General features: G+C 40.3%; 1 protein-coding gene across 5 annotated transcripts; it reads right to left on the bottom strand.

Moving 5' to 3' along the window:
* Positions 1-27993, bottom strand: LOC139766825 (uncharacterized). 5 transcript variants are annotated; one of them, XM_071695767.1, is made up of 8 exons: positions 27550-27985; positions 26149-26223; positions 24792-26000; positions 24055-24313; positions 15938-16048; positions 14350-14467; positions 5346-5469; positions 1-744 (listed from the first exon to the last, which is right to left on the bottom strand). In XM_071695767.1, the coding sequence occupies exons 3-8, from the start codon at positions 25984-25986 to the stop codon at positions 641-643; spliced, it is 1911 nt and encodes a 636-aa protein (XP_071551868.1). In that variant the 5' UTR covers positions 25987-26000; positions 26149-26223; positions 27550-27985; the 3' UTR covers positions 1-640. The 5 variants fall into 5 exon arrangements, with proteins under 5 accessions (XP_071551868.1, XP_071551871.1, XP_071551870.1 ...); XM_071695770.1 differs by having other exon boundaries at positions 27936-27975; XM_071695769.1 differs by lacking the exon at positions 26149-26223 and having other exon boundaries at positions 27936-27993.
* Positions 27994-27996: the final 3 nt, after the last annotated feature.

Here is a 27996-nt window from a genome sequence, read left to right as displayed (position 1 = left end):
TACAAAAAAATAATTTTATTTACAGTTGTCACACTTAAACCTAGTATATGATACACATGATTCTTATGAATTTCCCATCTCTGTACATGGAAACATGCTAAACATAAACTCTTAAGACAAAATCTTAATCTCATGACATTGCTGATGTATCAATGCAACCTTAAACTAGCAGCAATATGCTAAATATAACAGTAAGTAAACTTCTAAAATCCAGTAGTGTTTGGGTGGATATAAAGGTGGAAAATTTTGCAAAAAATCAAGCTATGGAAAATAACAAACTATGAAAATTTTAAGGCCTTAAATGCAACTTTAACAGAACAACCAAATCAAGTTCATAAGCAAAAAAATTAAAGCTTTACAAAAAATAAAGAACCCTATGCACAGATATAACACCAAGATGATTAAGAACAGAGATAGTTTATTGTAATCACATATCCTAGAGAGAGACTGAGACAGTATGCCAAATAGGTAAATAATGCTATGAAGAAGTCATTTCTATACATCAAATTCCCATAATCACGTCAAGTCATCTTATATGATGAAGTCTGAATTGTGAAATATGGCTCATGAAGTCTGGTTTGCCAGTGACATTAACTGCTGGTCAACACATTAACACATCTCAAAGGGCACAAATCAATTATCAAGGTTCACAAACTTTTGTAGTGCCAGTATGACTTTTCTGTAGTAATGATGTCAGACTTGTTTTAATAGGATATTTTTTCAAGTATCCAAAGCTCAACTCCTCTGGAAAAGAAAAAAACTGAAGATGAGCATAAGTGGGAGCTAGTAAAATTTACCATAACATACCTCGCTACAATCAGAAGTTCTATTCATGCCACCACCCTCTCAATCATAATTCTTCCTATACAACTTACCAGGTACACTCAACATACTTATATCTCTGTACTTCAAAAATTCAATTTCATACCCTTGGCCTTTATGCAAAAGCACTACAAAGGCATTCTGCTAATCCTCAAGTAAGTCATACAATGAAAATCATATCTAATCAATTACAAAACAATCAGCCCTTCTACTAAAGAGATTCAATTGCAATCCCATTCACTCAAGCCACTTTGCCAAAATTCATCTTACACAAGGCTTTTACCATCTCTTTTCTTTTCACATATCACTTGCCATGACTCGCTTATTTCATATACCTACCTGACCCAACACATTCAACAATCCTTCAAAGTACTCACTCCATCTCCTCTTCACCTCCACTTCCCTTCACTGACATCCTGTTGTTTTTCTCAAACTACTGACTTCCTCCCAAAACTTTTCCTTCTCCTCATTTGCCCTCTTTGTCAGCACCAGCACTCCCTATTTGACCTCTAGCAGCTTCAGTACATCTCCCAATCACTCACACTCCTTTCCTGCAGGTACTGCCCATACACCTCTCTTTTCTCTTTCACTAGTAACTTAGTTTTGTCATCTCACCACTCATTATCATTTCTCATATGCCCACCTCCCATATAATTCTCTCTCACCTTCCACCATTCTATACTTAATCTCTCTTGGTAACTCTTCATACAAGCCTTTTTACAATATCACTCACTATCATCATCTCACCTATATCATTTCCTTTTTTCCAAATGCCTCTACAAACCTTCATTCTTGCCTCCATCAATTAATAATTGGACATCCCACCAGCTCTCCCTCTCAGCACATTCACATCAAAGAGTCTCTCTATTGCACACCTATCAATTAGCACATAATCCAATAAAGTGCACTTCCTTTTTATATTCATTATTTTTTTTTTTGTTGGAGGCTCCAGTCATGGACAAAAGTCCATATCAAGGTTAGGCCTTTATTGATATATAGAGAGGATTATGAAAGGGAAAAGAAGAGATATGGGGAAATATTAAGAATTTTTAAGAAAGTGAAAAATATGTCTTTTAAAATATACCAGGTCATAGTTACTGAGAGAGACATGACAAGGAAATGAGTTCCAGAGCTTCATGGTGCAGGGAAAGAAACAGTTATCAAAATGGCCAACCCTTGAGATGCCAACAGCCTCACAGTAGCCATGCAATGCAGCACCTTACCAAGTACAGGTACACCACCAAATTTCCAGCAACTGATGGTTCGGCACCTACTTTAGTCCGGACAAAATTATGTGAGGTAACTTGAAATTACCATGGCCACCAGACTAGTTTACTGGGCGGCCACAGATGGCATTGTGTGTAGAACGCGGTTATTTACATTCTTTACACTCCACTTATCAAGGATGATACCTTAATTCTGTGAGATTCTTAGCTTATTTTGCTTAGATATAACCCTAGCTATGTCTTCTAAGACATATGAGAGTGTCGTTGTGGTGTCAAACGTAAACACCAGTGCATATCGATCCAAGATAAAGTAGAACTGTTGAAAAAATGGACTGTGGTGTTTCGGTGTGTAAGCTGTGTGACATCTACAGTATCGGCTTATCAACTGTTTATGATATAAAGAAGCAAAGGGAGAAAATATTGAAATTCTATGCAGACAGCGATTCCAAGAAGCAAATGATGATTGGAGAAACTATGAAAGATGGTAAGAGTACTAAGCACGATCGAGTGATGATGGAATGGTTTCGACAACATCGGAGGGGTGGAGTGGACTTGTTTGGTAGCATGATAATGGACCAGACTAAATTGTTCCACAAAGAACTTAACTTACAACATGAGTGTGACTATAGTGAAGGATGGCTTCAAAGATTTAAGAAGCGTCATGGAATTTCCATGAATAAAGTGTGCAGAGAAAAGCGGTCTGCAAACCATGAAGGAGCTACCAAGTATGTGGACAAATCTGCGAAACTCGTATCTGACAAGCACCTCAGTCCTGAGCAGGTGTATAACTGAAGACCCCACAGGATTCAAACAATCTAAGGAAAGACTTACCATCTTAGGGTGCTCAAACATTTAAAACTTGTTTAATTTAGATTTCTAGCAGTCCATGGTATACTTTAGACATGTGGGAGATGTATAATTAATGGGTTAGAGGTGTGACGATGAATTATTATTACGTGACCATGGTTGGTCCAGCAAAATGGTTAATCAGGCAAGGCTTTGGAACCAAGAGTGCCGGAAAATCAGTGGTGTACCTGTATTGCATGGCCTAGCTGGTGGTGGGGCACACCAGCTCTCTACCCTCCTCACGCACATATACATATATACATCTCTCACTTTAATCCAGGTTTCCCAATCCTAAAAGGCAGGGCTAGCTTATAATGCTCACCACAGGAAAATCTAGAGTTACGAAGAATGCGGTGTGAATTAATTGTTGTCAAGTGTTACATATGACTTGTTCATTGTTTCCCACATTAATGATGTAGTGCCAGGAACTGGCAAAGAACAGCCTCATTCACTCATATCCAGTCTCTAGTTATCATATATAATGCACTGAAACTGGAGCCCGCTATTCACAACCAGGTAGTAGGTGGTAGGCAGCCAACAACCAGGGAGGTATATTACCAGTACTACCCGCATGGGTATCAGGAGGGTTAGTGACATCTGCTCTGTGAACCAGCACTTTAGTGGTTGTCAAGTTGCAGTCCTTTGACCCTGTGGTGAGCACCATGCACTAGCCCTGCCTTTTGGCAAAATAATAGCAATAGATAGAAGTAGTAGGTTGGAACACTTAGGTAGGATTATTAGGTAGAAACATTAGGAAGAAGTAGTAGTCATTAGGAACATTAGGTAGGAGCCTCTGCAAGCACTGCACTAGACTTGTGCCTCTCTTATGATGGTTCCACAATTCCAACTACTGACTCCATAAACATACTTGGTAGTACTGTAACATCCACTTTTTTTTTTTGGAAACCCCTCATAACAGGAATAGTTATGTCTGCCTCTAAGAAACTGGGAGTCCTGTTTAGATGTCGAAACTACTTCTGAAAAGTTGCTCTGTTTATACAATGGATTGATTCATCTTGTAAGGAGTACTGCTCTCATAACTGGAATGGTTCTAGCTCTGTATCCTTACTTGACAGAGTCAAGTCGAAAGTGGTCCGACTTATAAAGTGTCCCATGCTAACTGCCAAACTTGACCCCCTTGCCCTACACCGCAATGGTATCACTTTGGTTTTTGCTCCCAAGAGCTGGATGCTTGTGTGCTCCACCACTAGCTAGACCATGCAGTACTCGGCAAGCTGCTGCATCACATGATTATTGTGTGGCCACCAGCAACTCAAGGGTGGGCCATTTTGATACCTGCTTCTTTCCCTATGCATCAAACCTAAGGGGACTCTCTACCTTCTCATGTCTTTCCCAATACCTATGACCTGGCACATTTCAAGACATGTCTTTCATGTTCTCAAAAATTCATAAGTGCTTTCCCTTGCCTTTTCTTTTTCTGTTTCATAATTCTCTCCATTTCAATTAAGGCCCAGCCTTAATGTGGACTTCTGTTTGTAACTGAAGCCTTCAACAAAAAAAATTTTTTTTTTTACAAAACCCTATAGAGTAACAGAAGAGTGTCTACCAAACTGTATTACAGATAATGGGGGACAAAGACTAGAAGGGGTGACATAATTTAAGGATTTAGGAGCTATCTATGTCAAGTCTGGTTATATGGAAGGAGAGAGAAGGGAGAGAGCAGTACAGGGTAACAGAGTCACTGGGTCCCTTAATAGAAGAATGAAGGGTAGGGGTGTAAGTATGGAAGTGAAGAGAGGATTAAGGGACAGCATAGTGCTCCTGATCCTGACCTATGCAGCTGAAACATGGACATGGGATGAGTTGGAGGTCAAGAATGCAGGATGCAGAAATGAGTCACTTGAAAGGAGCATGTGATACGACTGGATGGAATGAAGAAATGATGAGGGGGCATTTGAGGGCTTTCGTATGGCAGGGAATGCAAAGGGAATGAATTGTACAGAGGTAGAGTGGGTGAAATGTAATACATTGAAGTGGTTTGGGCATCTGGAAAGAATACAAAAGGGAAAGTTTACAAGAAGAGTGTATGATAGCATGATTAAAGAAGTTAGTCTGAGAGGCAGTGCAACTGTGATATGAGAAAACAGTGAAAGGGAAAATGGGGGAAGAATGCCTGGAATGGTGCATGTGAGGAAGGCATGTTTGGACAGGGACAAGTAAAACCTTTTTTCCGTGGCCAAACCCTTGATAGGAATTCCCAAAGAGAACAGGCATCAGTGATAGATAGAAACTGGCCAGTTCATTTAAGTAATTTGTTTTTCTAAACGAAGAATGATTAAGTCCTAGTTTGTAAAAAATTATGGAATTTTTTTATGTGCACCTATTCATAAATGATTCTATAGATTATGTTGTCTCTGCACACTTGGGGAGGCCCCTCTTGTCGTACACAACTTTTTAAAATAATGCACTTAAGTTAACAAAGTGGCCTACCAAGAGAAGCATAGCAACTCTCTGCTAGAAGTGTAGATGATGTGATTAAACATGACACTGCATTTGTTGCAAGCCTCACTTCTTGGAACATCAAAACTGCTTTTTCACGCACCATCTGTATTTCCTGTGGTTGTACAAAAAAGTTACAACAATATTAAAAGTTTAGAATATATAAATAAGTCATTAATAACTATTGTGAATCATAAAAATGATCCACAATGAAACTTTTGACACATGTTCCATTCAGCTAAATAAATCTGATCCATATCAAAATAGGATCAAGCACTTAAAAATACACTACAAAATAACCAATGAAATGAACCATCACATACTTTATGTTCATATTCAAAATCCCAACAGAATGTAATTATGCTCTGTATCCATGATGAAGACACCAGTACCTCTAGAAAGTTGGAATCTTTATCCATATCCTTTTCCAATCTTCAGAGCAAGGAAGCATATAACATCATTAATAATAAGAGTATGTCTGTCTGTCAGTGACCACCAAAGCTCCAAGAGGTGAGGACATGAAATTTTGCACAAATGATAAGGGGAAACAGAAGGAAGAGTCATGTGGGGAGTGCTCATCCTCCTCAAAGGCTCAGATTGGGGTGTCTAAATGTGTGTGGATGTAACCAAGATGAGAAAAAAAGGAGAGATAGGTAGTATGTTTGAGGAAAGGAACCTGGATGTTTTGGCTCTGAGTGAAACAAAGCTCAAGGGTAAAGGGGAAGAGTGGTTTGGGAATGTCTTGGGAGTAAAGTCAGGGGTTGGTGAGAGGACAAGAGCAAAGGAAGGAGTAGCACTACTGAAGCAGGATTTGTGGGAGTATGTGAGAGAGTGTAAGAAAGTAAACTCTAGATTGATGTGGGTAAAACTGAAAAAGGATAGAGAGATGGGTGCCTATGCACCTGGTCATGAGAAGAAAGATCATGAGAGGCAAGTGTTTTAGGAGTAGCTGAGTGAGTGCGTTAGCAGCTTTGATGCGCAAGACCAGGTTACAGTGATGGGTGATTTGAATGCAAAGATGAATAGTGTGGCAGTAGAGGATATAACTGGTGTACATGGGGTGTTCAGTGTTGTAAATGGAAATGGTGAAGAGCTTGTAGATTTGTGCTGAAAAAGAACTGGTGATTGGGAATACCTGGTCTAAAAAGAGATATACACAAGTATACGTATGTAAGTAGGAGAGATGGCCAGAGAGCGTTATTGAATTAAGTGTTGATTAATTGGTGCATGAAAGAGACTTTTCAATGTTCATGTGCTGAGAGGGGCAACTGGAGGGATATCTGTTCTTATCTTGTGGAAGCGAAAGTGAAGATTTGTAGAGGTTTTCAGAAAAGAAGAGAGAATGTTGGGGTGAAGAGTGGTGAGAGTAAGTGAGCTTGGAAAGGAGACTTGTGTGAAGAAGTACCAGAAGAGACTGAGAGTAGAATGGAAAAAAGTGAGAGCAAATGACGTAAGGGGAGTGGAGGAGGAATGGGATGTATTTAGGGAAGCAGTGATGGCTTGCGTAAAAAGATGCCTGGGGCATAAGAAAGGTGGAAGGTGGGCAGATTAGAAAGGGTAGTTAGTGGTGGGAAGTAAGATTATTAGTGAAAGAGAAGAGAAGCATTTGGACAATTTTTGCACAGAAATAGTGCAAATGACTGGGAGATGTATAAAAGAAAGAGTCAGGAGGTCAAGAGAAAGGTGCAGGAAGTGAAAAAGAGGACAAATGAGAATTGGGACATCGGTGAAGGGGGCTAATGGGGTAGTAATAACATGTAGTGGTGACGTGAGAAGGAGATGGAGTGAGTATTTTGAAGATTTGTTGAACGTGTTTGATGATAGAGTGGCAGGTATAGGGTGTTTTGGCCGAGGTAGTGTGCAAAGTGGGAGGGTCAGGGAGAATGGTTTGGTAAACAGAGAAGAGGTAGTGAAAGCTATGCAGAAGATGAAAGCCTGCAAGGTGGTGGGTGTGGATGATATTGCAGTGGAATTTATTAAAAAAGGGGGTGACTGTGTTGTTGACTGGTTGGTGAGAATATTCAATATATGTATGGTTCATGGTGAAGTGCCTGAGGATTGGTGGAATGCATGTATAGTGCCATTGTACAAAAGCAAAGGGGATAAAGGTTAGTGTCCAAATTACAGAGGTATAAGTTTGTTGAGTATCCCTGGGAAATTATATGGGAGGGTATTGATTAAGAGGGTGAAGGCATGTATAGAGCATCAGATTGGGGAATAGCAGTGTGGTTTCAGAAGTGGTAGAGGATGTGTGGATCAGGTGTTTGCTTTGAAGAATGTGTGTGAGAAATACTTAGAAAAACAAATGGATCTGTATGTGGCATTTATGGATCTGCAGAAGGCATATGATAGAGTTGATAGAGATGCTCTGTGGATCTTCTCTATGAGTTCATTGTGCTCTTTTAAGTGCAGTAACCAAACCTAAGAACCATATTCCAGTTTTGGCCATATGTAGGTTTTTTTTTTTATACTTGATTGCTGTTTCCTATGTGAGGTAGCATTAGGAACAGACAAAGAAAGGCCACATCTGCTCATGTTCATTCTCTAGCTGTCATGTGTAATGTACTCAAACCTCAGCTCCCTATCCAAAACTAAAGGTCCATAGATCTTTCCACAGTCAGCCCCTGACACTTCACATGCTATTTCTTGTGGGGCAGGGTGGCAATGGGAAATGGCCAGGCAAGCAAGTATGAATATGCTTATGTGTACATATTGGAAAAGATCACAATTGAGCACATGATCAACTAAATTTCCTTATCCACAAGGAAATGAAATGCAATATGTTCCCAAGTGCATTTACTAGTAATAATCACATCATCAGGGAGATGCAAGAAAGAAATATAAGTCAGTTGATATACAACTGACTGTTATATTTCTTTCTTTTATCCTCCCTAATGATGTGATCTTTACACAAAAGTGCACTTAGAAACTTATTATATTTCATTTCCCTGTGGATAAGAAAGGAATGTGTATATATGTATGTATCTGTATGTGTGGGAGTAAGTGAGAGTGTAAGGACGCAAATTCTATACTGATACGGGTAAAACTGAAAGTGAATGGAGAGAGATGGGTGATTATGGCGCTTATGCACCCAGTCTTGAGAGGCAAGTGTTTTGGAAGCAGCTAAGTGAGTTTGTCAGCAGTTATGGTGCACGAGACCAGGTATTAGTGATGGGTGATTTATATGCAAAGGTAAGTAATGTGGCAGTTGAGGCTAAAATTAGTGCACATGGAGTATTCAGTGTTGTGAATGGAAATGGTGAAAAGTTTGTGGATCTATGTGCTGAAAAAAAGACTGGTGACTGAGAATACCTGGTTTGAAAGAGATATACACGAGCATAAGTAAGTAGGAGAGATGGTCAAAGGGCATTACAAGATTACATATTTATAGACAGGTGTGTAAAAGAGAGACTTTTGAATGTTAATATGCTGAGAGGGGCAGCTGGTGGGATGTCTGATCACTATCTTGTGGAAACGAAGGTGAAGATTTGCAGAGGTTTTCAAAAAAGAAGAGAGCATCTCAGGAAGAAGAGAGTGGTGAGAGTAAGTGAGCTTGTAAAAGAGACATCTGTAAAGAAATACCAGCAGAGACTGAGTGTAGAATGAAGGTAAAAGCAAATGACGTGAGGGGAGTGGGTGAGGAATGGGATGTATTCAGGGAAGCAGTGATGGCATGTGCAAGAGATGCATGTGGCATGAGAAAGGTAGGAGGTGGGAGATTAGAAGGGGGTAGTGAGTGGTGGGATGAAGTAAAGTTGTTAGTGAGAGAGAAAAGAGAGGCATTTGGACAGTACTTACAAAGAAGGAACGCAAACAACTAGGAGGTGTATGAAAGAAAGTGGCAAGAGGTCAAGAGGAAGGTGCAAGGGTTCAAAAAGAGGGTAAATAAGAGTTGAGGTGAGAGAGTATCATTAAACTTTAGGGAGAATAAAAAGATGTTTGGTAGGAGGTAAATATCCTGCATAAAACAGGAGAAGAAATGAGAACACTGGTGAAGGGGGCAAGGGGGGAAAGTGATAACAGGTAGTGATGAAGTGAGGGAGAGATGGAGTGAGTATTCTGAAGTATTGTTGAATGTGTTTGCTGATAAAGTGGCATATATAGGATGTTTTGGATGGGGTTCTGTGCAAATTGGGAGAGTGGTCTCATGAAGAGAGAAGAGGTGGTGAAAGCCTAGCACAAGATGAAATCTGGCAAGATGGCAAAATTGAATGGTATTGCAGTTGAATTCATTAAGAAAGGGGGTGACTGTGTTGTTGACTGGTTGGTTAGGATATTCAATGTATGGATCATGGTGAAGTGTCTGAGGATTGGTGGAATGCATGTATAGTGCCATTGTACAAAGGCAAAGGGGATAAAGCTGAGTGTTTAAGCTACAGACGGCATACATTTGTTGAGTATTCCTAGAATAGGGTATAGATTGAGAGGGTGAAGGCATGTACAGAGCATCGGATTGAGGAGGAGCAGTGTGGTTTCAGAAGTGGTAGAGGATGTGTGGATCAGGTGTTTACTATGAAGAATATATGTGAGAAATACTTAGAAAAACAGATGGATTTGTATGTAGCATTGATGGATCTGGAAAAGGCTTATGATAGGGTTGATAGAGATGCTTTGTGGAAGGTCATAAGAATATAAGGTGTGGGAGGTATGATGCTAGAAACAGAGAAGTTTATATCAAGGATGTAAAGCATGCATATGAATAGGAAGGGAGGAGAGTGACTGGTTCCCAATGAAGGTCAGTCTGTAGCAGGGGAGTGTGATGTCCCCTTAGTTGCAGACTTTGTTTATGGACGGGATGGTTAGGGAGATAAATGCAATAGTTTTGGAGAGAGGGGCAAGTATGAAGTCTGTTGGGGATGAGAGGGCCTCGGAAGTGAGTCAACTGTTGTTTGCTGAAGATACAGCACTTATGGCTGATTCGAGTGAGAAACTGCAGAAGTTGGTGACTGACTTTGGAAAAAAGTGTGAAAGGAGAAAGTTGAGAGTAAATGTGAAAAAGAGCAAGGTCATTAGGTTCAGCAGGGTTGAGGGTCAAGTTACTTGATATGTAAGATTGAATGGAGAAAAATTGGAGGAAGTGAAGTGTTTAAGATATCTGGGAGAGGACTTGGCAGTGAATGAAACCATGGAAGTAGAAGTGAGTCACAAGGTGGGGGAGGGGGCGAAGGTTCTGGGAGTGATGAAGAACATGTGGAAAGAGAGAATGCTATCTCAGAGAGCAAAAATGGGTATGTTTGAAGGAATAGTATTTCCAATATTATATGGTTGCAAGGCATGGGCTATAGATATGGTTGTACGGAGGATAGTGGTTGTGTTGGAAATGAAATGTTTGAGGAAAATAATTGTTTTGAGGTGGTTTGATCAAGTATGTAATGAACGGGAGAGAGAGATGTGTGGTAATAAACAGAATGTGGTTGGGAGAGCAGAAGAGGGTGTGTAGAAATGGTTTGGACATATGGAGAGAATGAGTGAGGAAGGGCTGACAAAGAGGATATATGTGTTAGAGTTGGAGGGAACAAATAGAAGCAGGTGACCAAATTGGAGGTGGAAGGATGGAGTGAAAAAGATTTTGAGTGATCGGGGCCTGAACATGCAGGAGGGTGAGAGGAGTGCGAGGAATAGAGTGAATTGGAACAATGTGGTACACTGAGGTTGACGTACTGGTAATGGACTGAAACAGGGCATGTGAAACATCTGAGGTAAACCATGGAAAGGTATGCGGGGCTTGGTCATGAATAGGGAGCTGTGGTTTTGGTGCATTACACATGAAAGCTAGAGAGTGTGAGTGGTTTGTGACCTTTTTTCATCTGTTTCCTGGCGATACCTCGCTGATGCAAGGTGTGGCAATTCTGTTTTCTGTGGGGTGGGTTGGTGCTGGGAATGGATGAAGGTGAGTATGAACATGTACATGTGTATACAGTCCTGGCAGAAAATATTTGCATGACAGGGTATGCATCAGTATTTTTCGCTTGTTTGTACCATACCCCCAAAACACTATTCTGCAATGTTGAAAAATACTGGAACAGCTCATAGATGATGGTGGACAGGGGAGGGCCTCCATGATAGAAACAGAAGGCGGTCAGTCTGCCTGGAGCTATCGTGGTGGGTAAATGTTTTTTCTGTTGTCCCCCTCGACATTTGTTTTTTACCCTACCCATGTGTGCTTTGTGGTGGGTTTGTGCTGCAAGGCCAGGCCCTAAGGACTTGTCTAAAGTGGATATTGCTGCTAATGTAGCCTTGTAAAAGGCAGGGAAGTGTAATAAAGATATAGCTGAAACTACAGGGCTGGCACTATGAAGTGGACAAAGATGGACAAAGCTCTTTGTTGAGGGTGGTGGCACTGACATTCCTACCCAGAAGAAACAACCTGGGCGACCTCGTATCACTTGCCAATGAACTCTAAAGATTATCCAACATCAAGTAGACAAGAATCCACATAATTCAGCATGACAGTTAAAGGAAGACAATCCTTAGAATCCTGGTCATGTCTGTAAGAACTATTTGTAGCCGCCTTCATGATGACTTGAAATTCAAGAGGCATATGCCTCACAAGAAACAGCTTCTGACAGACTGCCAGCACAAGAACAGAAAATAGATTCGCATCTGCAAAGAAATATTTGCAGTGGGATAACGAAAATTGGAAGAAACTGTTGTGGTCTGGGTAGCTACATTTGATGTTACTGACAGCAGTAGAGGTAAAGTATACTAGAGGCCAGGTAATGACCTGTTCAACCCTAAGTACATTCAAGCAACTGTAAAATTTCCAGACTCACCAATGGTTTGGGGGGCCTTTGGTTATAACGGTGTTGGAAGTTGTGATTTTATCTTGAAATGTGACTAAGAATCAGAATTGATACCTGGAGAAGTTGTGTCATGAATTACCTGACTGTTTTGAGAAGACTGGTTGTAATATTTTCATGCAAGATGGTGTACCATGCCACACTGCTAAAGTAATATGTAATTGGTTTGCCACATACAATTTACTCTCTCCATGTTTTTCCTGCACAAATTTTCCAAAACAAATCAATGGTCCACACATTCTCTGTATCTCCTGAAGCCACTATGCTCCTCTCCAGTCAGATGATCTGTCTATGCCGCATCCCTCTCAATCATAACTCTTTCAAACACCATACTAGGTATAGTCAGTAGACATACTTCTGCAATTCAAGCATTCATTTTTGCCCTCTTCCTTTTATATACAGTACATGCATTCTCACCAGTACTTGAGGCAACTCACATGGGGCCATACAAATGCTGAATAGCCTGACTAACCAATTAACAGCAGGTCATCCATTTTCTTGAGAAATTCAACTACATCCCAGCCACTCCTGTCACTTTGATAAACAATCTTAAAAGCTCTTCCAACTTCCTCTATTTTTGCAATATCATCTGCCATGGCTCTCACTCTGCATGTCACCTCACCTCAAACACATCACATCCATCACCCTAACACATAAGACAATCAAAAGTCCTTCAGATATTCTCTTTGTTTCTTTTTCACCTCTTCTTTGCCTGCTCCTTCACTGTCGCTCCAATTTGTTCTCTTGTTCTTCTCACCCTATTCAACTCCTTCCAAATATTTTTGTCTATTCACTGAATTTCACTAATACTCTCTTAACCCATCTCCCACATGCCCCTTTTTTCAGCGTTTGTACCTTCTCCTGGGACTCCTGCCATTTTCTCTTGTATTCTTTCCAGTCACTCACCCTCCTTCCCTGCAGATACCATCCATACACCCACCTTATCTTTTCAAACTTCCTAAATCTACCACTCATCATCCTTTCTCATACATATACAGCCCACCTTCCCACTACTAACTTCACCAACATGTGTATGCACTGCTTCCCTAGATACCTTTCATTCTTTCACTCTAACATTAAATACTATTATTATACTTTGTCACTGTCTCCCACATTAGCGAGGTAGCGCAAGGAAACAGATGAAAGAATGGCCCAACCCACCCACATACACATGTATATGCATACACGTCCACACACACACATATACATACCTATACATTTCAACGTACACACATATACATAATTCATACTTGCTGCCTTTATTCATTCCCGTCGCCACCCCACCACACATGAAATGACAATCCCTTTCCCCGCATGCACGCGAGGTAGCACTACGAAAAGACAACAAAGGCCCATTTGTTCACACTTAGTCTCTAGCTGTCATGTATAATGCACTGAAACCATAGCTCCCTTTCCACATCCAGGCCCCACAAAACTTTCTATGGTTTACCCCAGACACTTCACATGCCCTGGTTCAATCCACTGACAGCACGTCGACACCGGTATACCACATCGTTCCAATTCACTCTATTCCTTGCAAGCCTTTCACCCTCCTGCATGCTCAGGCCCCAATTGCTCAAAATCTTTCTCACCCCATCTTTCCACCTCCAATTTGGTCTCCCACTTCCCCTCATTCCCTCCACCTCTGACACATATATCCTCTTTGTCAATCTTTCCTCACTCATTCTCTCCATGTGACCAAACCATTTCAAAACACCCTCTTCTGCTCTCTCAACCACACTCTTTTTATTACCACACATCTCTCTAACCCTTTCATTACTTACTCAATCAAACCACCTCACACCACATATTTTCCTCAAACATCTCATTTCCAGCACATCCACCCTCCTCCGCACAACTCTATCTATAGCCCCTGCCTCGCAACCATATAACATTGTTGGAGCCACTATTCCTTCAAACATACAACCTATCTCTCCTTTTTTCTCATCTTGGTTACATCCACACACATTTAGACACCCCAATCTGAGCCTCTGAGGAGGATGAGCACTCCACGCGTGACTCCTTCTGTTTCCCCTTTTGGAAAGTTAAAATACAAGGAGGGAGGGTTTCTAGCCTCCCGCTCCCGTCCCCTTTAGTCGCCTTCTATGACGCATGAGGAATGCATGGGAAGTGTTCTTTCAGCAAACCATGTAAAATTATGGTACTTACCAGGAAGTTTGAAGGTTTCATCCTACCTGTATATAATGATGATAATTTGGATGACTGGACAAAATATTCTTCTGCACAGAAGTTAGCTGATTGGTTTGATTGTCTTCAATTTTTTTCTCTCCTGATTTGGCTTCACTGTATTTTCTATTAAGAAAAAAAATTCACGTTAAAGAAACATCATGTTCTAATCTCCATACATCAACTTCCAAAAGACATCTGTATTATTTTTCATCGTAAAACAAGAGTGAATTGGGAACTTTCCCAAAAATCAATTATGCAAACATTGAGACTTGTGCATTTAAATCTGTCTGAAAACAGGCATTACAGATTCCCTTAACTAGAAGCTCACACTACTGAAAAAGCAATCATTTAATTCATAATCCTGGGTCATCACCTCCTCACACTACTGAAAAAGCAATCATTTAATTCATAATCCTGGGTCATCACCTCAACCCCTCTCCTCCTCACTCCATCACTACCTGTTATCACTTCCCCTTTCACTCACTTCACCGATGTCCCTATTTGTTCTCTTCTTTTGCAAATTATTTACCTCCTTCCAAAGCATTTTTTATCCTTCCTAAAGTTTAGTGATACTCTCACACCAATTTTCATCTGCCCTCTTTTTCAACCCTTGCAGCTTTCTCTTGACCTAATGCCAATTTCTCTTATACATCTCCCAACAATTTGCACTCCTTCCTTGTAAGTATCGCCCAAACACATGTCTTTTCGCTTTCACTAGCAACTTTACTTCTTCATTCCACCACTCACTACCCTTTCTAATCTGCCCACCTCCCACCTTTTTCTTGCCACATGCACCTCTTGCACATGCCATCAGTGCTTTTCTAAATACCAACCATTCCTCACCCACTCCCCTCACTTCATTTCCTCTCACCTTTTGCCATTCTACACTTATTCTCTCCTGGTATTTCTTCATACAAGTCTCCTTTCCAAGCTCACTTACTCTCAACACTCTCCTCTCCTTAACACTGTCTCCTCTTTTTTGAAAACCTCTACAAATCTTCACCCTCACCTACACAAGACAGTGATCAAATATCCAACCAACTGCCCTAAGCAGCACTTTTGCATCCAAAAGCCATCAGTGCTTTCCTAAATACCAACCATTCCTCACCCACTCCCCTCAACAACCCCTGACTTTACTCTGAAGCTATTTCTGAACCATTCTTCCCTTTTACCCTTGAACTTCATTTCACCCAGAGCCAAAACATCCAGGTTTCTTATCTCAAGCATACTACCTATCTCTCCTCTCTTCTGATCTTGGTTACATTCACATACATTCAGACACCCGATCTGAGCCTTGGAGGATGATGAGCACTCCCTGCTTGACTCCTTCTGTTTCCTCTTTTAGAAATTGAAATATTTTTCAGAAAAAAGAACCTCTTTTGAATGGAGACAAAAAAAAATTACTCAAGAGTGCTACACTGGGAACACACTTCACATCTCGAGCAGCTGCATTCATTGGATTAATACCTTATTTTCATAAAGTCAAATCATTTCAACGTTCACAAGGTACTCTGAGCTAGTGGCATGTCAAGCTGAAACTCTACTGATAAATATTCATGAGAGCATTACTGCATATACTGACTACAGGCTTACCTCTCAGCAGTCTGACAGGCCAGCTTCCTTTCCTTCATTAGGACTTTCCAGTTCCTGTATTCTTGTTCCAACTCTTTTGTCATCTTCTTATAAGCTCTTATTCTATTGGTGCTGAAATCAAGAAAACAAGAAATAGTAATGTTGTTAATAACAATACTGAACTATGTGATGAATGCTTTATGTATGCCATCACCCTCTCAGTCGCCACTCTTGTATACAACTTACTATGTATACTCAAGAGATTTCTTTTATTTATTTCTTTGACAAGGGAAGACAGACGTTTTATCATTATTATTATTATAGTTTGTCACTGTCTCCCACATTAGCGAGGTAACGCAAAGAAACAGATGAAAGAATGGCCCAACCCACCCGCATACTCATGTATATACATACACGTCCACACATGCACATATACATACCTATACATTTCAACATATACATATATATACATACACAGACATATATATACACATGTACATAATTCATACTTGCTGCCTTTATTCATTCCAGTCGCCAGCCCCCCACACATGAAATGACACCCCCCTTCCCCGCATGCGTGCAAGGTAGCGCTAGAAAAAGACAACAAAGGCCACATTCATTCACACTCAGTCTCTAGCTGTCATGTATAATGTGCCGAAACCACAGCTCCCTTTCCACATCCAGGCCCCACAAAACTTTCCATGGTTTACCCCAGACGCTTCCCATGCCCTGGTTCAATCCATTGACAGCATGTTGACCCCAGTACACCACATCGTTCTAATTCATTTTATTCCTTGCAAGCCTCTCACCCTCCTGTATGTTCAGGCCCCAATCACTCAAAATCTTTTTAACTCCATCCTTCCACCTCCAATTTGGTCTACAGCTTCTCCTTGTTCCCTCCACCTCTGACACGTATATCCTCTTTGTCAATCTTTCCTCACTCATTCTCTCCATATGTCCAAGCCATTTCAACACACCCTCTTCTGCTCTCTCAACCACACTTCTTACTTCTACACATCTCTCTTACCCTTTTGCTACTTACTCGATCAAACCACCTCACACCACATATTGTCACAAACATTTCATTTCCAGTACATCCACCTTCCTCTGTACAACCCTATCTATAACCCATGCCTCGCAACCACATAACATTGGTGGAGCTACTATTCCTTCAAACATACCCAATTTTGCTCTCCAACATAACGTTCTCTCCTTCCACACATTCTTCAATGCTCCCAGAACCTTTGCCCCCTTCCCCACCCTGTGACTCACTTCCGCTTCCATGGTTCCATCCACTGCCAAATCCACTCCCAGATATCTAAAACACTTCACTTCCTCCAATTTTTCTCCATTCAAATTTACATCCCAATTAACTTGTCCCTCGACCCTACTAAACCTAATAACCTTGCTCTTATTCACATTTATTCTCAACTCCCTCCTTTCACACACCTTCCCAAACTCAGTCACCGACTTCAGCAGTTTCTCAAATGAATCAGCCACTAGAGCTGTATAATCAGTGAACAACAAGTGACTCTTCCCAGGCCCTCTCATCTCCAACAGACTGCATACTCGCCCCTCCCTCCAAAACTCTTGCATTTACCTCCCTAACCACCCCATCCATAAACAAATTAAACAACCATAATACATTAATCGATAATAATGTAAAGAATAAAAAATTTCAAATGGTACACCATATGCATTTCATATCGCACATGATTTTGATAGCATGGGGTATATTCACTTTGTTTCAGTCTCAGTCTGCCTCAAGCTATCGTGCAGTCAGGTTGTTTACAGATAACTGACTTTATTTATTACATAATTTTGCAATCTTTACACTTCAAAATGGCATCAAGTGATAGAGGAGTTAAAAGAAAGTGTGTAAACTGCATAATGCATTACTGTACATTGTATACTGTATTAAAAAATGTCCCAAAGGTTACATTCGATTTGACAGGCTTTCGCCATTAACGGACACCCCATTCCCAATTAGTCCATTAAATTGAGGGATTAATGTAACAACTACAGAAGAGGGAAAGTGAAACAACAATGTAGCGTAGGGCAAGGGGGTCAAGTCTGGAAGTTAGACTAGGACAGTTTATGTCAGACTGCTTTCGACTCAACTTTGTCAAGAAAGGATATAGACCCAAATGTGAGAAGAGTACTCCATACAAGAATGAATCAATGCCTTGTATAGATGGAGTAACTATTCAGAGAAGAAGTTTTGACATATGAATAGGACAACCAGTTTCTTAGAGGCAGACTTAGCTATTCCTGCATTGTGGAGTTTCCAAGAAAGAGTGCATGTTACAGTAACATCAAGTATGCTAACTAAGTCAAGAGGTGGAATTACAGAACTCTCAAAGGAGAGGCGAGAGTTGAGAGGAGTTTTTGACAGAGAGATGGGTAGAAATTGGGTCTTGGAGGCATTAAAATCAATAAGATTTTGTCTACCCCACTGAGATATCCTGTCCAAGTCTGAGTTTAATGAGGAAGCTGTGTCAAGACAAGATGCAGATCGAGTGACAGAGGAGGGAGCAGAATTGCAGGATGTGGATGAATGCAGTGGTGAGGCATCAGCATATGAGTGCAGTGGATTGTTTGTGAAGAGGAAATCATTGAAAAAAGGAGAAAAAGTGTAGGAGACATGCCTTGAGGGATGCTGCTGTTGATGGAGAGGGGTTGGGGGGAGGCTAATCCATCAATAACCACAGAGATAAATCACCCAGAGAGGAAGTTACATATGAAGGAGCAAAATGAGGGGATGGGTGCCAAAGGAGGGAAGATTAGAGATGAGACCACGATGCCACACGCTTAGATATGTCAAGGGCTATCACATGACTCCCCAAAATCTTTTCAGGGATGATGACCAGACATTAGTAAGATAGGAAAGAATATCACCAATGGATCTCACCTTAGAGAAGCCATACTGGTGATCAGAAAGAAGACTGTGATTTTCATGGTGTTTAAGGATATGGGAGTTGAGGAGATTCAAAACCTTTGGAAGTGGTAAGTATCTAAGCAATAGGACAATATTTAGAGGGGTCAAAATGGTCACACCTTTTTAGGGATGAGATGTGTCAATGCATGCTTCTAAACAGAAGGAAAAGTCTTGGTTTTTAAGCAGAAATGGAAAAGACAAGCAAGAGCTGGTGCAAGTTCAAAGGCACAATCTTTCAGTACACAAGGACGGATGCCATCAGGAGCAAAAGCCTTACTTGTGTCCAAAGAAACAAGCGCTTTTTGGACAGTTCAAAACAAGATTACGGGAAGAGGCATAGGATTAATAAGAGGAGCATCAGGGGGTGAAGGAATGTTAGAGTCATCTAAGATAGAGTTAGAGGAGAAACAGGAACCAAAGAGAGTTGCTCTGTCTATGGAAGAGACAGCTACAGCACCATCAGATAAGAAAAATGAAGGAAAGAGAGAGGAACAGAAGTTGTTAGAGATGCCCTTAGCTAAAGACCAGAAAGACCTGTCAGTGGATGATGAGATATTATCACACTTCCTTTGAACAAAGGAGTGCTTTGCTTCATGGATAATGTGCCTGCAGTGATTAAGGGCAGTGATAAAGGCTGAGTGGGAGCCAGAGGAAGAAGAGTTTTTCCAAGCACAACATGCCTGATCCCTTGTCTAAATGGCCTCAGAACAGGAAGGGTTGAACCATGGTTTGGACGAAGAGGTCATCTTGGAGGAAGAGGGGATAAATGCTTCCATTTTCCTGTGAGAATAACCTCCGCTATGCGTTTTTTGGAGACGGAAGCATCACCACATGAGAGACAGTAATTTGCCCACTGAAAGTCACACAAGAAGTTATGTAAGTTATTCCAGTCAGCTTTGTTGAGGTGCCAATATTTAGGCTTAGAAGGGGCAGCTGGAGGGGGAGGTGCTGTTAGAATAGATACATTTATGAGAGTGTGATCAGATGAACCAACTGGTGGCGATATTGTGTATTTACAGCAGGATGGACTGGAGGTAGAAAACAAATTCAGAATATTAGGAAAGTGGTCACAGTGGTCAGGAATATAGGCAGGGTGGGAAATAATTTGATCTAAATCATTAAGAATGGAGAACATGAGGGCTTCAATCCAACATCCATATGGGAGGAATACAACCATTCCCTATGGTGAATATTGAAATCCCCAAGGTAGAGGATCTTGGCTTGCAAGTGAGAGGATGTAAGTCTCATGGCAGGAGTTTAGAGTCGAAAAAGGATATAAAATTTCATCTTATACAAGACTTTCATCACATGTTCTCCTTCCACCAAATCACTTGCCATGATTTTCTTGCTCTACATACTTCCTCGTCCCAAACATCACACATCTGCCACCCCATCGTCCAACACATTCACCAGTCCTTAAAACTGCTCTACCCATCTCCTCTCCTAGAGAGGAAGAGGATGTGTGGATTAGGTCTTTGCTTTGAACAATCTGTGTGATAAAAACTTAGAAAGATTTAAATGTGGCATTTATGGAGTGACATAAAACATGTGACAGGGTCGACTTTTTTTTTTGGAAGGTGCAACAAATAAAAAGTGTGCTTTGTGGAAGGTGCTGCAAATATAAGGAGGTAAACAATGAGTGGATTAGATGTTCACATTCAAGAATGTGAGAAAAATATCTAGAGAAACAGATGGATTTCTGGTTATGGAGAAGGCATATGACTGGAGTAACAGAGATACTTTGAGGAAGGTTTTCAGAATATATGGTGTAGACAGAAAGCTTTTACAAGCAGAGAAGTTTTTATCAAAGGTGTAAGGCATAAGCAAAAGTAGGAAGAGAGAAGAATGAGTGGTTCCAGGTGAAGGTTGGTGTGCAGCAAAGGTGTGTGATGTTACCATGGCAGTTTTATTTGTTTAAATGGACGAAGTTGCAAGGGAAGGAAATGCGAGTTTGTAGTATATAAGGGATGAGGGAACTTGGGAAGCAAGTGCAGGTTGCACCTCTAATCCAGCGTTCAGTTGTCCAGGAACTTCCATGGTCCAGAACGTTGTGAATCTGCTGCCATTAGTTTGTGGATCTGCCATCAGGGCAGCACTGTTAGCAGAACTAGAGCACCAAAATCTATATACACTACAGTCAAGCTAATTAACAGTTCTCTTAATTTCTTATATTGTTTTTGCTGAAAATGAAAGCCAGAAAAGTTTAAAGTTTCAGAAAATTTTGAAAGGTGCCAGGAGTACAGAATTAGACAGTGCACTTGTAAAGTGGTTTAAGCTCTGACGTAATGAAGGTGTAAGCATTTCTGGGAGATGCTTATCGAGCAGGCCAAAGTTTTTCATACAGAACTAAAGCTAGATTATGACTAAATATTTGCAAGGATAGTTAGTTACACGTTTAAGTAGAGACATGGAATTTCAGCCCATAGTGTGTGTAGAGAAAAGTATAGTGCTGAAATGGAAGCTTGCAGTGTAAGGTTTTATTAAAAGAATTGATAAAAACTCCAATTCTCCCCTGAACAACCAACAGCAATATGTAGAGGGCGAGAGAGAGTGTACGAGCCGGCTGCTTGGCTGGGACTGACACAGCGCAAGCTGGCTGTTTGAGGATAACAATAAAACAACAACAGTAACAATAGTTGACCAAAGCCAATTACCAACCTATGGTCATTCATTACATTAATTACTCATCACAAAGCTGCGACAAAGTTTGAGGATGAATTTGCAGTTAGTGGCAGTGGAAAACTTAGTCCTAGAATAAGTTGTATAATGTTAATGAATCTGCCCTATATTGGCATTGTATGCCACAAGAAAACCCTTGCCCAAGATGTTAAGGAGTCTCCATCTGGGGATACTTCTGATGTAAACTGGTGTAACAATAAAAACCTTGTTTGAAAGATTCAATGGTTGTATTTTTCTTGTTTTAAGCTTTGTTCTACCTTTGATAACACAGTAATGTGTGTGGAATGAGCTGACAAGACTAGGGGTCAGGAATATGTTTACAAAGAGGTCAATTTCTGTCTTCCGGCATTTTCTGTGGTACAACAATGGCCAGGTCCCAAGGTTGCCAGACTGAAGACGTTCAACCTGTAAGGTGTTTGATGATGATACAATACTGGTGGCAGATTTGAGTGAAAAACTGTAGTAGTTGGTGACTGATTTTAGAAGAGTGTGTGAAAGGAGGAAGTTGAGATTAATTGTAAATAAAGCAAAGTTGTTAGGTTTAGCAGGGTTGAGGGATCAGGAAAGTTTGGGGTGTGAGTTTGAATGGAAAAAACTGGTGGAAGCAAAGTGTTTTAGATACCTGGGAGTGGACATGGTGACAAATGGAACCATGAAAGTGGAAGAGAGTCATAGGGTGGGCAAGGGCACGAAAGTTCTGGGAGCCCTGTAGAATGGAAAGAGAGGTCATTGTCTTGGAAGGCAAAAATGGGTATGTATGAGAGGTATAGCAATACCAACAATGTTATATAGGTGTGAGGAATGGGCTATAGATGAGGAGGTGCAGAGTAGGGTGGATGTGTTGGATGTGAAATGTTTGAGAACATCATCCACAGGTGGTTTAATCAAGTTATAAAAGGGTAAAAGGGTAAGAGAGAGGTGTGATAATAAAATGAGAATGGCTGAGACAGATGAAGAGGAAGTGTTCCAATGGTTTGGACATAGAAAAAGAATGAGTTAGGAGAGGCTACAAACTCAAGGATACGAGTGTCAGAAGTGAAGGGAATGAGAAGGGGTAAACCAACTTGGAGGTGGAAGGATGGAGTGAAAAAAGGTTTTAGTGATGAGCACAAGAGGGTGGATGTGTTGGAAATGATATGTTGGACAACATGTGATGTAAAGTCGTTTGATAGAGTATGTAATAAAAGGGTAAGAAAGAACTGGTAATAAAAGAGTATGATTGAGACAGCTGAAGATATATGAGTCAGAAGTGAAGGGAACAAGGAGTAGACCATATTGGAGATGGAAGGATAGAGTAAAAACTTTGAGTAATCAGGGCATGAACACACAGTCGGGTAAAAGACTTGCATGGGATACAGTGAATTGGAATGACATGGTATACAGGGGTCAATGTGCTGTGAATTGGAATGACATTCTATACAGGGGTCAATGTGCTGTCAATAGACTTAACCAGGGCATGTAAAGTGGCCAAGGGAAACAATGGAAAGTTCTGTGAGGACTGGTTATGGGTAGGGAGTTGTGGTTTCAGTGCACCATTCATGACAGCTACAAAATGGATGTGAATGAATGTAGCCTTTCTTTGTCTGTTCCTGGCACTACCTTGCAAATGCCAGAGACAGTGATCAAGAATAAAAAAAAGATCACTAATACCCCAGTCTCTTGCATCAAAACTGCTGAGACACTCACTCAGCTGCACCCAAAACACTTGCCCCTCATGATCTTTCTTCTCATAGCCAGGTGTATAAGCACTAACAATCACCCATCTCTCACCATTCACTTTCATTTTCACACAGGTCAGTCTTGAGCTCACTTCCTTATACTTTTTTACACACTCATACAAGTGCTTCAACAGTAGTGGTATCCCTTCCCCAGCTCTTGTCCTCTCACCAACTCCTGACATTACTCTTAAGACATTCCAAACCATTCTTCCCCTTTACCCTTAAGCTTTATTACAATCAAAAGAAAGGACATACTGGTTTCTTCCTGTCTCTCCTTTCTTCTCAGTTACATTCACAAACACTTAGACACCTAAACCTGAGCCTTTGCAGAGGATAAACACTCCCTGCTTGGTCCCTTCTGTTCCATCTTTTAGAAATTGTAATACAAGAAGGGTAGGGTTTCCAGCCCCCTTGCACCTGCCCCCTTTAGTCTCCTATGACACACAGGGAATACATAGGGAGAATTCTTTCTTACCTACCCAAGGGATACAAAAAAGCTCTTGAATGGCAAGAGAAAAAACAATTAATTTCTTTCATCTTAAATCTATCAAAAATTGCCAAAGTGAAGGCACAACAAATATTTACAGTAGCTGCAGTCAATGGGTCCAACAGGTGAAATAATGTGTTGGAGGGATAAAGCTCTACCAGCATGATATAACAAAATTTACATATGAAATTTTCTATTTGAATTATGCTAATAAATTGTCAACATTTTCTCCTATTCATTGCCTATTGAACATGCAAAAATGTGCATGACTGTGTAACATAAAGTCTAAGATGTCTTGATCATCAACATACAGTACCTTTCTTTAACCTCCTCTGCATATGACGATGTGTTTGGTAATGCAGCCTCCAAAACCTTGGGATAATCAACAATCTTAAATGCTATTTGTCCAGCTAAGTTTTCAAATTTTGTCAGCAAGTCCATCCTCAAATCTGCAACACACTCATTTCCAGGAAGATGTATCTCAAGCCTTCGCAGCGCCTCTCTGATGCTAATGTCAACAAGTTTGCTCACTTTTGAAGCCCAGGGTAGTCTCTCATCAATTTTACTAATTTGGTCTGCAATAGATGATTCTATTCTAAGGACAGGAGTTACCAAAAACTGACACATAAACAGATGGATTACAATACAATACAATTCTTGACCATTATATTCAATACAATTCTTGACCATTATATTATGGCATTAGGTAGAAGTAATTGGCATTAAGTAGAAATAGTCGATTAGAACATCAGATAAAAGTAGTCGGTAAGAATATCAGGTAGGAGACTCTGAAAAACAGTGTAATAAGAGTTGCCCTCTGCCAATGGCATGGGCAAAAAAGGCTAAGAAATGGCACTGGGGTTCACTTGTTATGGAGACTGCCATGGCCACCCCCTTGAGGGAGTTCTGGAAGGAAATGGGCATCATAGATATAAATAGATTGATACAATGCTTCATTAATGTCAGTAATCCAACAAAATCAAGAAAAAATTTTCTCTTTGCTGCAAATCATAAACTTAAAACAATAATATGAATGTAATCAAAGGATCTTACCTTCAAGACTTAGTAAACTAAAAGTAGCAGAGAGAGACTGCCTCCCTCCAATGCTGTGGCTGGACATATAACCACGACATATGGTGGATCTTCTTCTCTTAACTTTTTCAACTTCTACTTGGATGCCTTTATCAATATCTGAAAACAAGGAATCTACAGGAGATTCCACTTCACTATCTTCAGATTTTCTGTCTGCTGGAGGATTCTTTTTAGCATCTTTAGGATAACTGTCTCCTTGATGTTGTTCTCTGTTTTGTCCTCGAATAACTGTTCTCCTACCTCTTTCCTTAAATTCTTCCTCTTTTAATTCAGTATCTTGAGAGTAATTTTCTTTAACTGTTAAAGAATAACTAGATGAGGCCTTGGATGCCTTTACACTTCTACCATTCAAAGGAGTGTTCTCTGACAACTTTGTTTCACTGCCACTTTTACAGTGAACCAAAGGCCTATCAGATGTTTCAGTTTTACTTGTAATATTCTCTTGCAATGGAGTTCTAATTGATGATAATGATTTTCTGACATCCTGTTTTGGTTCTGGAGTTATGTTGGAAAATCTTATCCTTGTTGTCCTTTCCTCTTGTGCTGGACTTCTGCAGGATAATCTTGTCTTGCTACTATGTTTCTCCTGTACTGAAGATTTGTTCATTAAATCTGTTTTACTGGTGTCTCCATCCTCTTCTGGAAGTTTGCTAAATGATCTTCTCTTGCTGTCCCTCTTTTCTGACTCCAGAGATCTGTGAAATGATCTTGTCTCCCTGGTACTTTTCTCCTCCAATGGTGGTTGACTGGATGATCTTAACTTTTTACCTCTTTCCTTCTCCAGCAGTGTTCTGTTGGATGGTTCAGTCTTGGAAATGCTCCTTTCCTCTATCAAGGTTCTGTCAGATGATTTGGTCTTCCTGTTATTCCTCTTCTCTACAGGGGTTCTATTAGATGACACAGTCTTATTCAAACTTATCTCATCTAATATCTTGTCAGATCGTGTCATGTTGGCAGTCTTCCCTCCTTCTGGGGTTTTACCTCTAGATCTTCTTGGTGTGGTCATAAGTTTACATGGGCAGTTGTCAGTAGAGTCAATCTCATCTTGAACATGACGCTTCTCTGGTCGAATGTTTGTTTCATCTTCACCCACAAAATCTTCCATTGTGTTCAAACTCAGGTTGTAACAGCAGCTCCCTTCTGTTGCATTACCCATAAGATGATCAGCTTCTGAAAATAGAAAATACTATGAGAAGCACAATATACGAGTCTATTGTACTACGCTGACTGTTAGTTAATTCATTATATTTTCATTCAAAATTCCTCACTTTATCCCACCACTTTCTTTCAAACCTAAGCCCAATTCATCCTCACTTACCTCACTCAAGTATACAGTCAGATAGCTATAATCTTCTCATCCAATAATTCCACATACCCATATCATGACAGCTGACTGGAATGAACAGACATGACTTTTGAGCAGGGTAAGGGGTAAGGTCATAACTGAAGATATCTAATGGCAGGGGAATGATTTAGGACAAGTAATACATTGAAGACTGGAAAATGAATACCTGGTGAGTACCTGATGAAGTTTTCAGGAGTCTTCACCCACACAGCCCAGGCTAGGCCCAGGCTGAATCAGACTAAAAATAAGTATAAGGAATAACTGGGACTAGCATTAAGCCAATACCTATGGTAAGGACCTAAAATGGACAATAATAAACGAGGACGAAATCAAGAAGACAAGTGATGCATAAGCAAGGGACTGAAAAGTGGTTCATCTTAGTTATAAAGGAAGGAAAGACAACAGAAAAGAATAAGGATTGAGCCTCTTAGTAATGGACAATTCAATACATAAAGGGAAGAGAAAACAAAGGGCACAGAGACTGGCCCTATTAGTGGTAGAAAATTCAATAAACGGTGAAAGAAGACGAAGGGCATGGGAATTGGCCATCTTATTAAAAGACAATTAATAAAGAAAGAGGAAACAAAAGAAGAAAGGAACTGGCCCTATCAGTAGTAGAAAATTAAAAGTTTCAAAAAATACTAGTGGACTGTAAAAGCTACAGAAAGTAAGCTTGCACTGATAATTCAAAATCCTTCAAACAGCTTTAATGATCCAAAAAAGACTTCACCATCTTACCTTTACATTTAGAGCTACAATTTGACTTAATGGTTTATGAGAACATAAAAATTTCGAAGAGGAAATCATGCAGCAAGAAGAGATAGTGTCAAGGGAAATATTTTATTTATTTATTTTGCTTTGTCGCTGTCTCCCGCGTTAGCGAGGTAGCGCAAGGAAACATGAAAGAATGGCCCAACCCACCCACATACACATGTATATACACACACGTCCACACACGTAAATGTACATACCTACACATCTCAACGTATACATATATACACACACAGACATATACATATACACACATGCACATAATTCATACTGTCTGCCTTTATTCATTTCTATTGCCACCTCGCCACACATGAAATGAAAACCCCCTCCCCCCTCATGTGTGCGAGGTAGCGCTAGGAAAAGACAACAAAGGCCACATTCGTTCACACTCAGTCTCTAGTTGTCATGTATAATGCATCAAAACCAAAGCTCCCTTTACAAATCCAGGCCCCAGACGCTTTACATACCCTGGTTCAATCCATTGACAGCACGTCATTAGAACATATGAGTATCTTACCCAGCACTTCGATCCCTATTGCATTACCCACCAATAAAAAATATGTCGCACTAAAGATCAGCTTTGAGTTGACTTCACCATCTTACCTAGTGCTGGGATGTATCTGTGCCACAGAGATGTCAAGAAGGATAACCGGAATTTGTTTAGCTTCTATACTACAATTTGTATTTACAACTCCCGTTAGCATTTATGGAATTCCATATATTGTATTTAATTAGATATGTTAATAAGCTGTATTTTCTAACATACACTACACCTGGGAGTGTGCTATAGTATATATATGAAACTTCATCGGAAACACTCAGAAAATACACTATATTCTCGCGTACATGAGAGGCAGCCGCAGAATCAGTTCCTGAATCATGATCAGCACTCATATAATCTGGGAAATCATTTTTCTAGGATTCATCTCTATTCTTCTAAGCGTAATGAAACATTAGGAGTGATATAAAAAAATGTTTCAATATATTACGTTGAATTATTCGTTGATAAACTACAGACGTCCTCAGACAAAGTTTTAAATTTGTAAACAA

This window comes from Panulirus ornatus, chromosome 58 (assembly GCF_036320965.1).
Source record: "Panulirus ornatus isolate Po-2019 chromosome 58, ASM3632096v1, whole genome shotgun sequence".
Taxonomy (NCBI): domain Eukaryota; kingdom Metazoa; phylum Arthropoda; class Malacostraca; order Decapoda; family Palinuridae; genus Panulirus; species Panulirus ornatus.
This window is presented reverse-complemented; position numbering and strand designations above follow the sequence as displayed.

Coding starts and splice junctions, on each gene's coding strand:
- LOC139766825 (XM_071695769.1), bottom strand. CDS start 25,986: ATGGGTAATGCAACAGAAGGGAGCTGCTGTTACAACCTGAGTTTGAAC. Junction 16,049..24,054: donor GCAGAGGAGGTTAAAGAAAG/GTACTGTATGTT, acceptor TCTTGATTTCAG/CACCAATAGAATAAGAGCTT. Junction 14,468..15,937: donor GCCTGTCAGACTGCTGAGAG/GTAAGCCTGTAG, acceptor TTTTCTTAATAG/AAAATACAGTGAAGCCAAAT.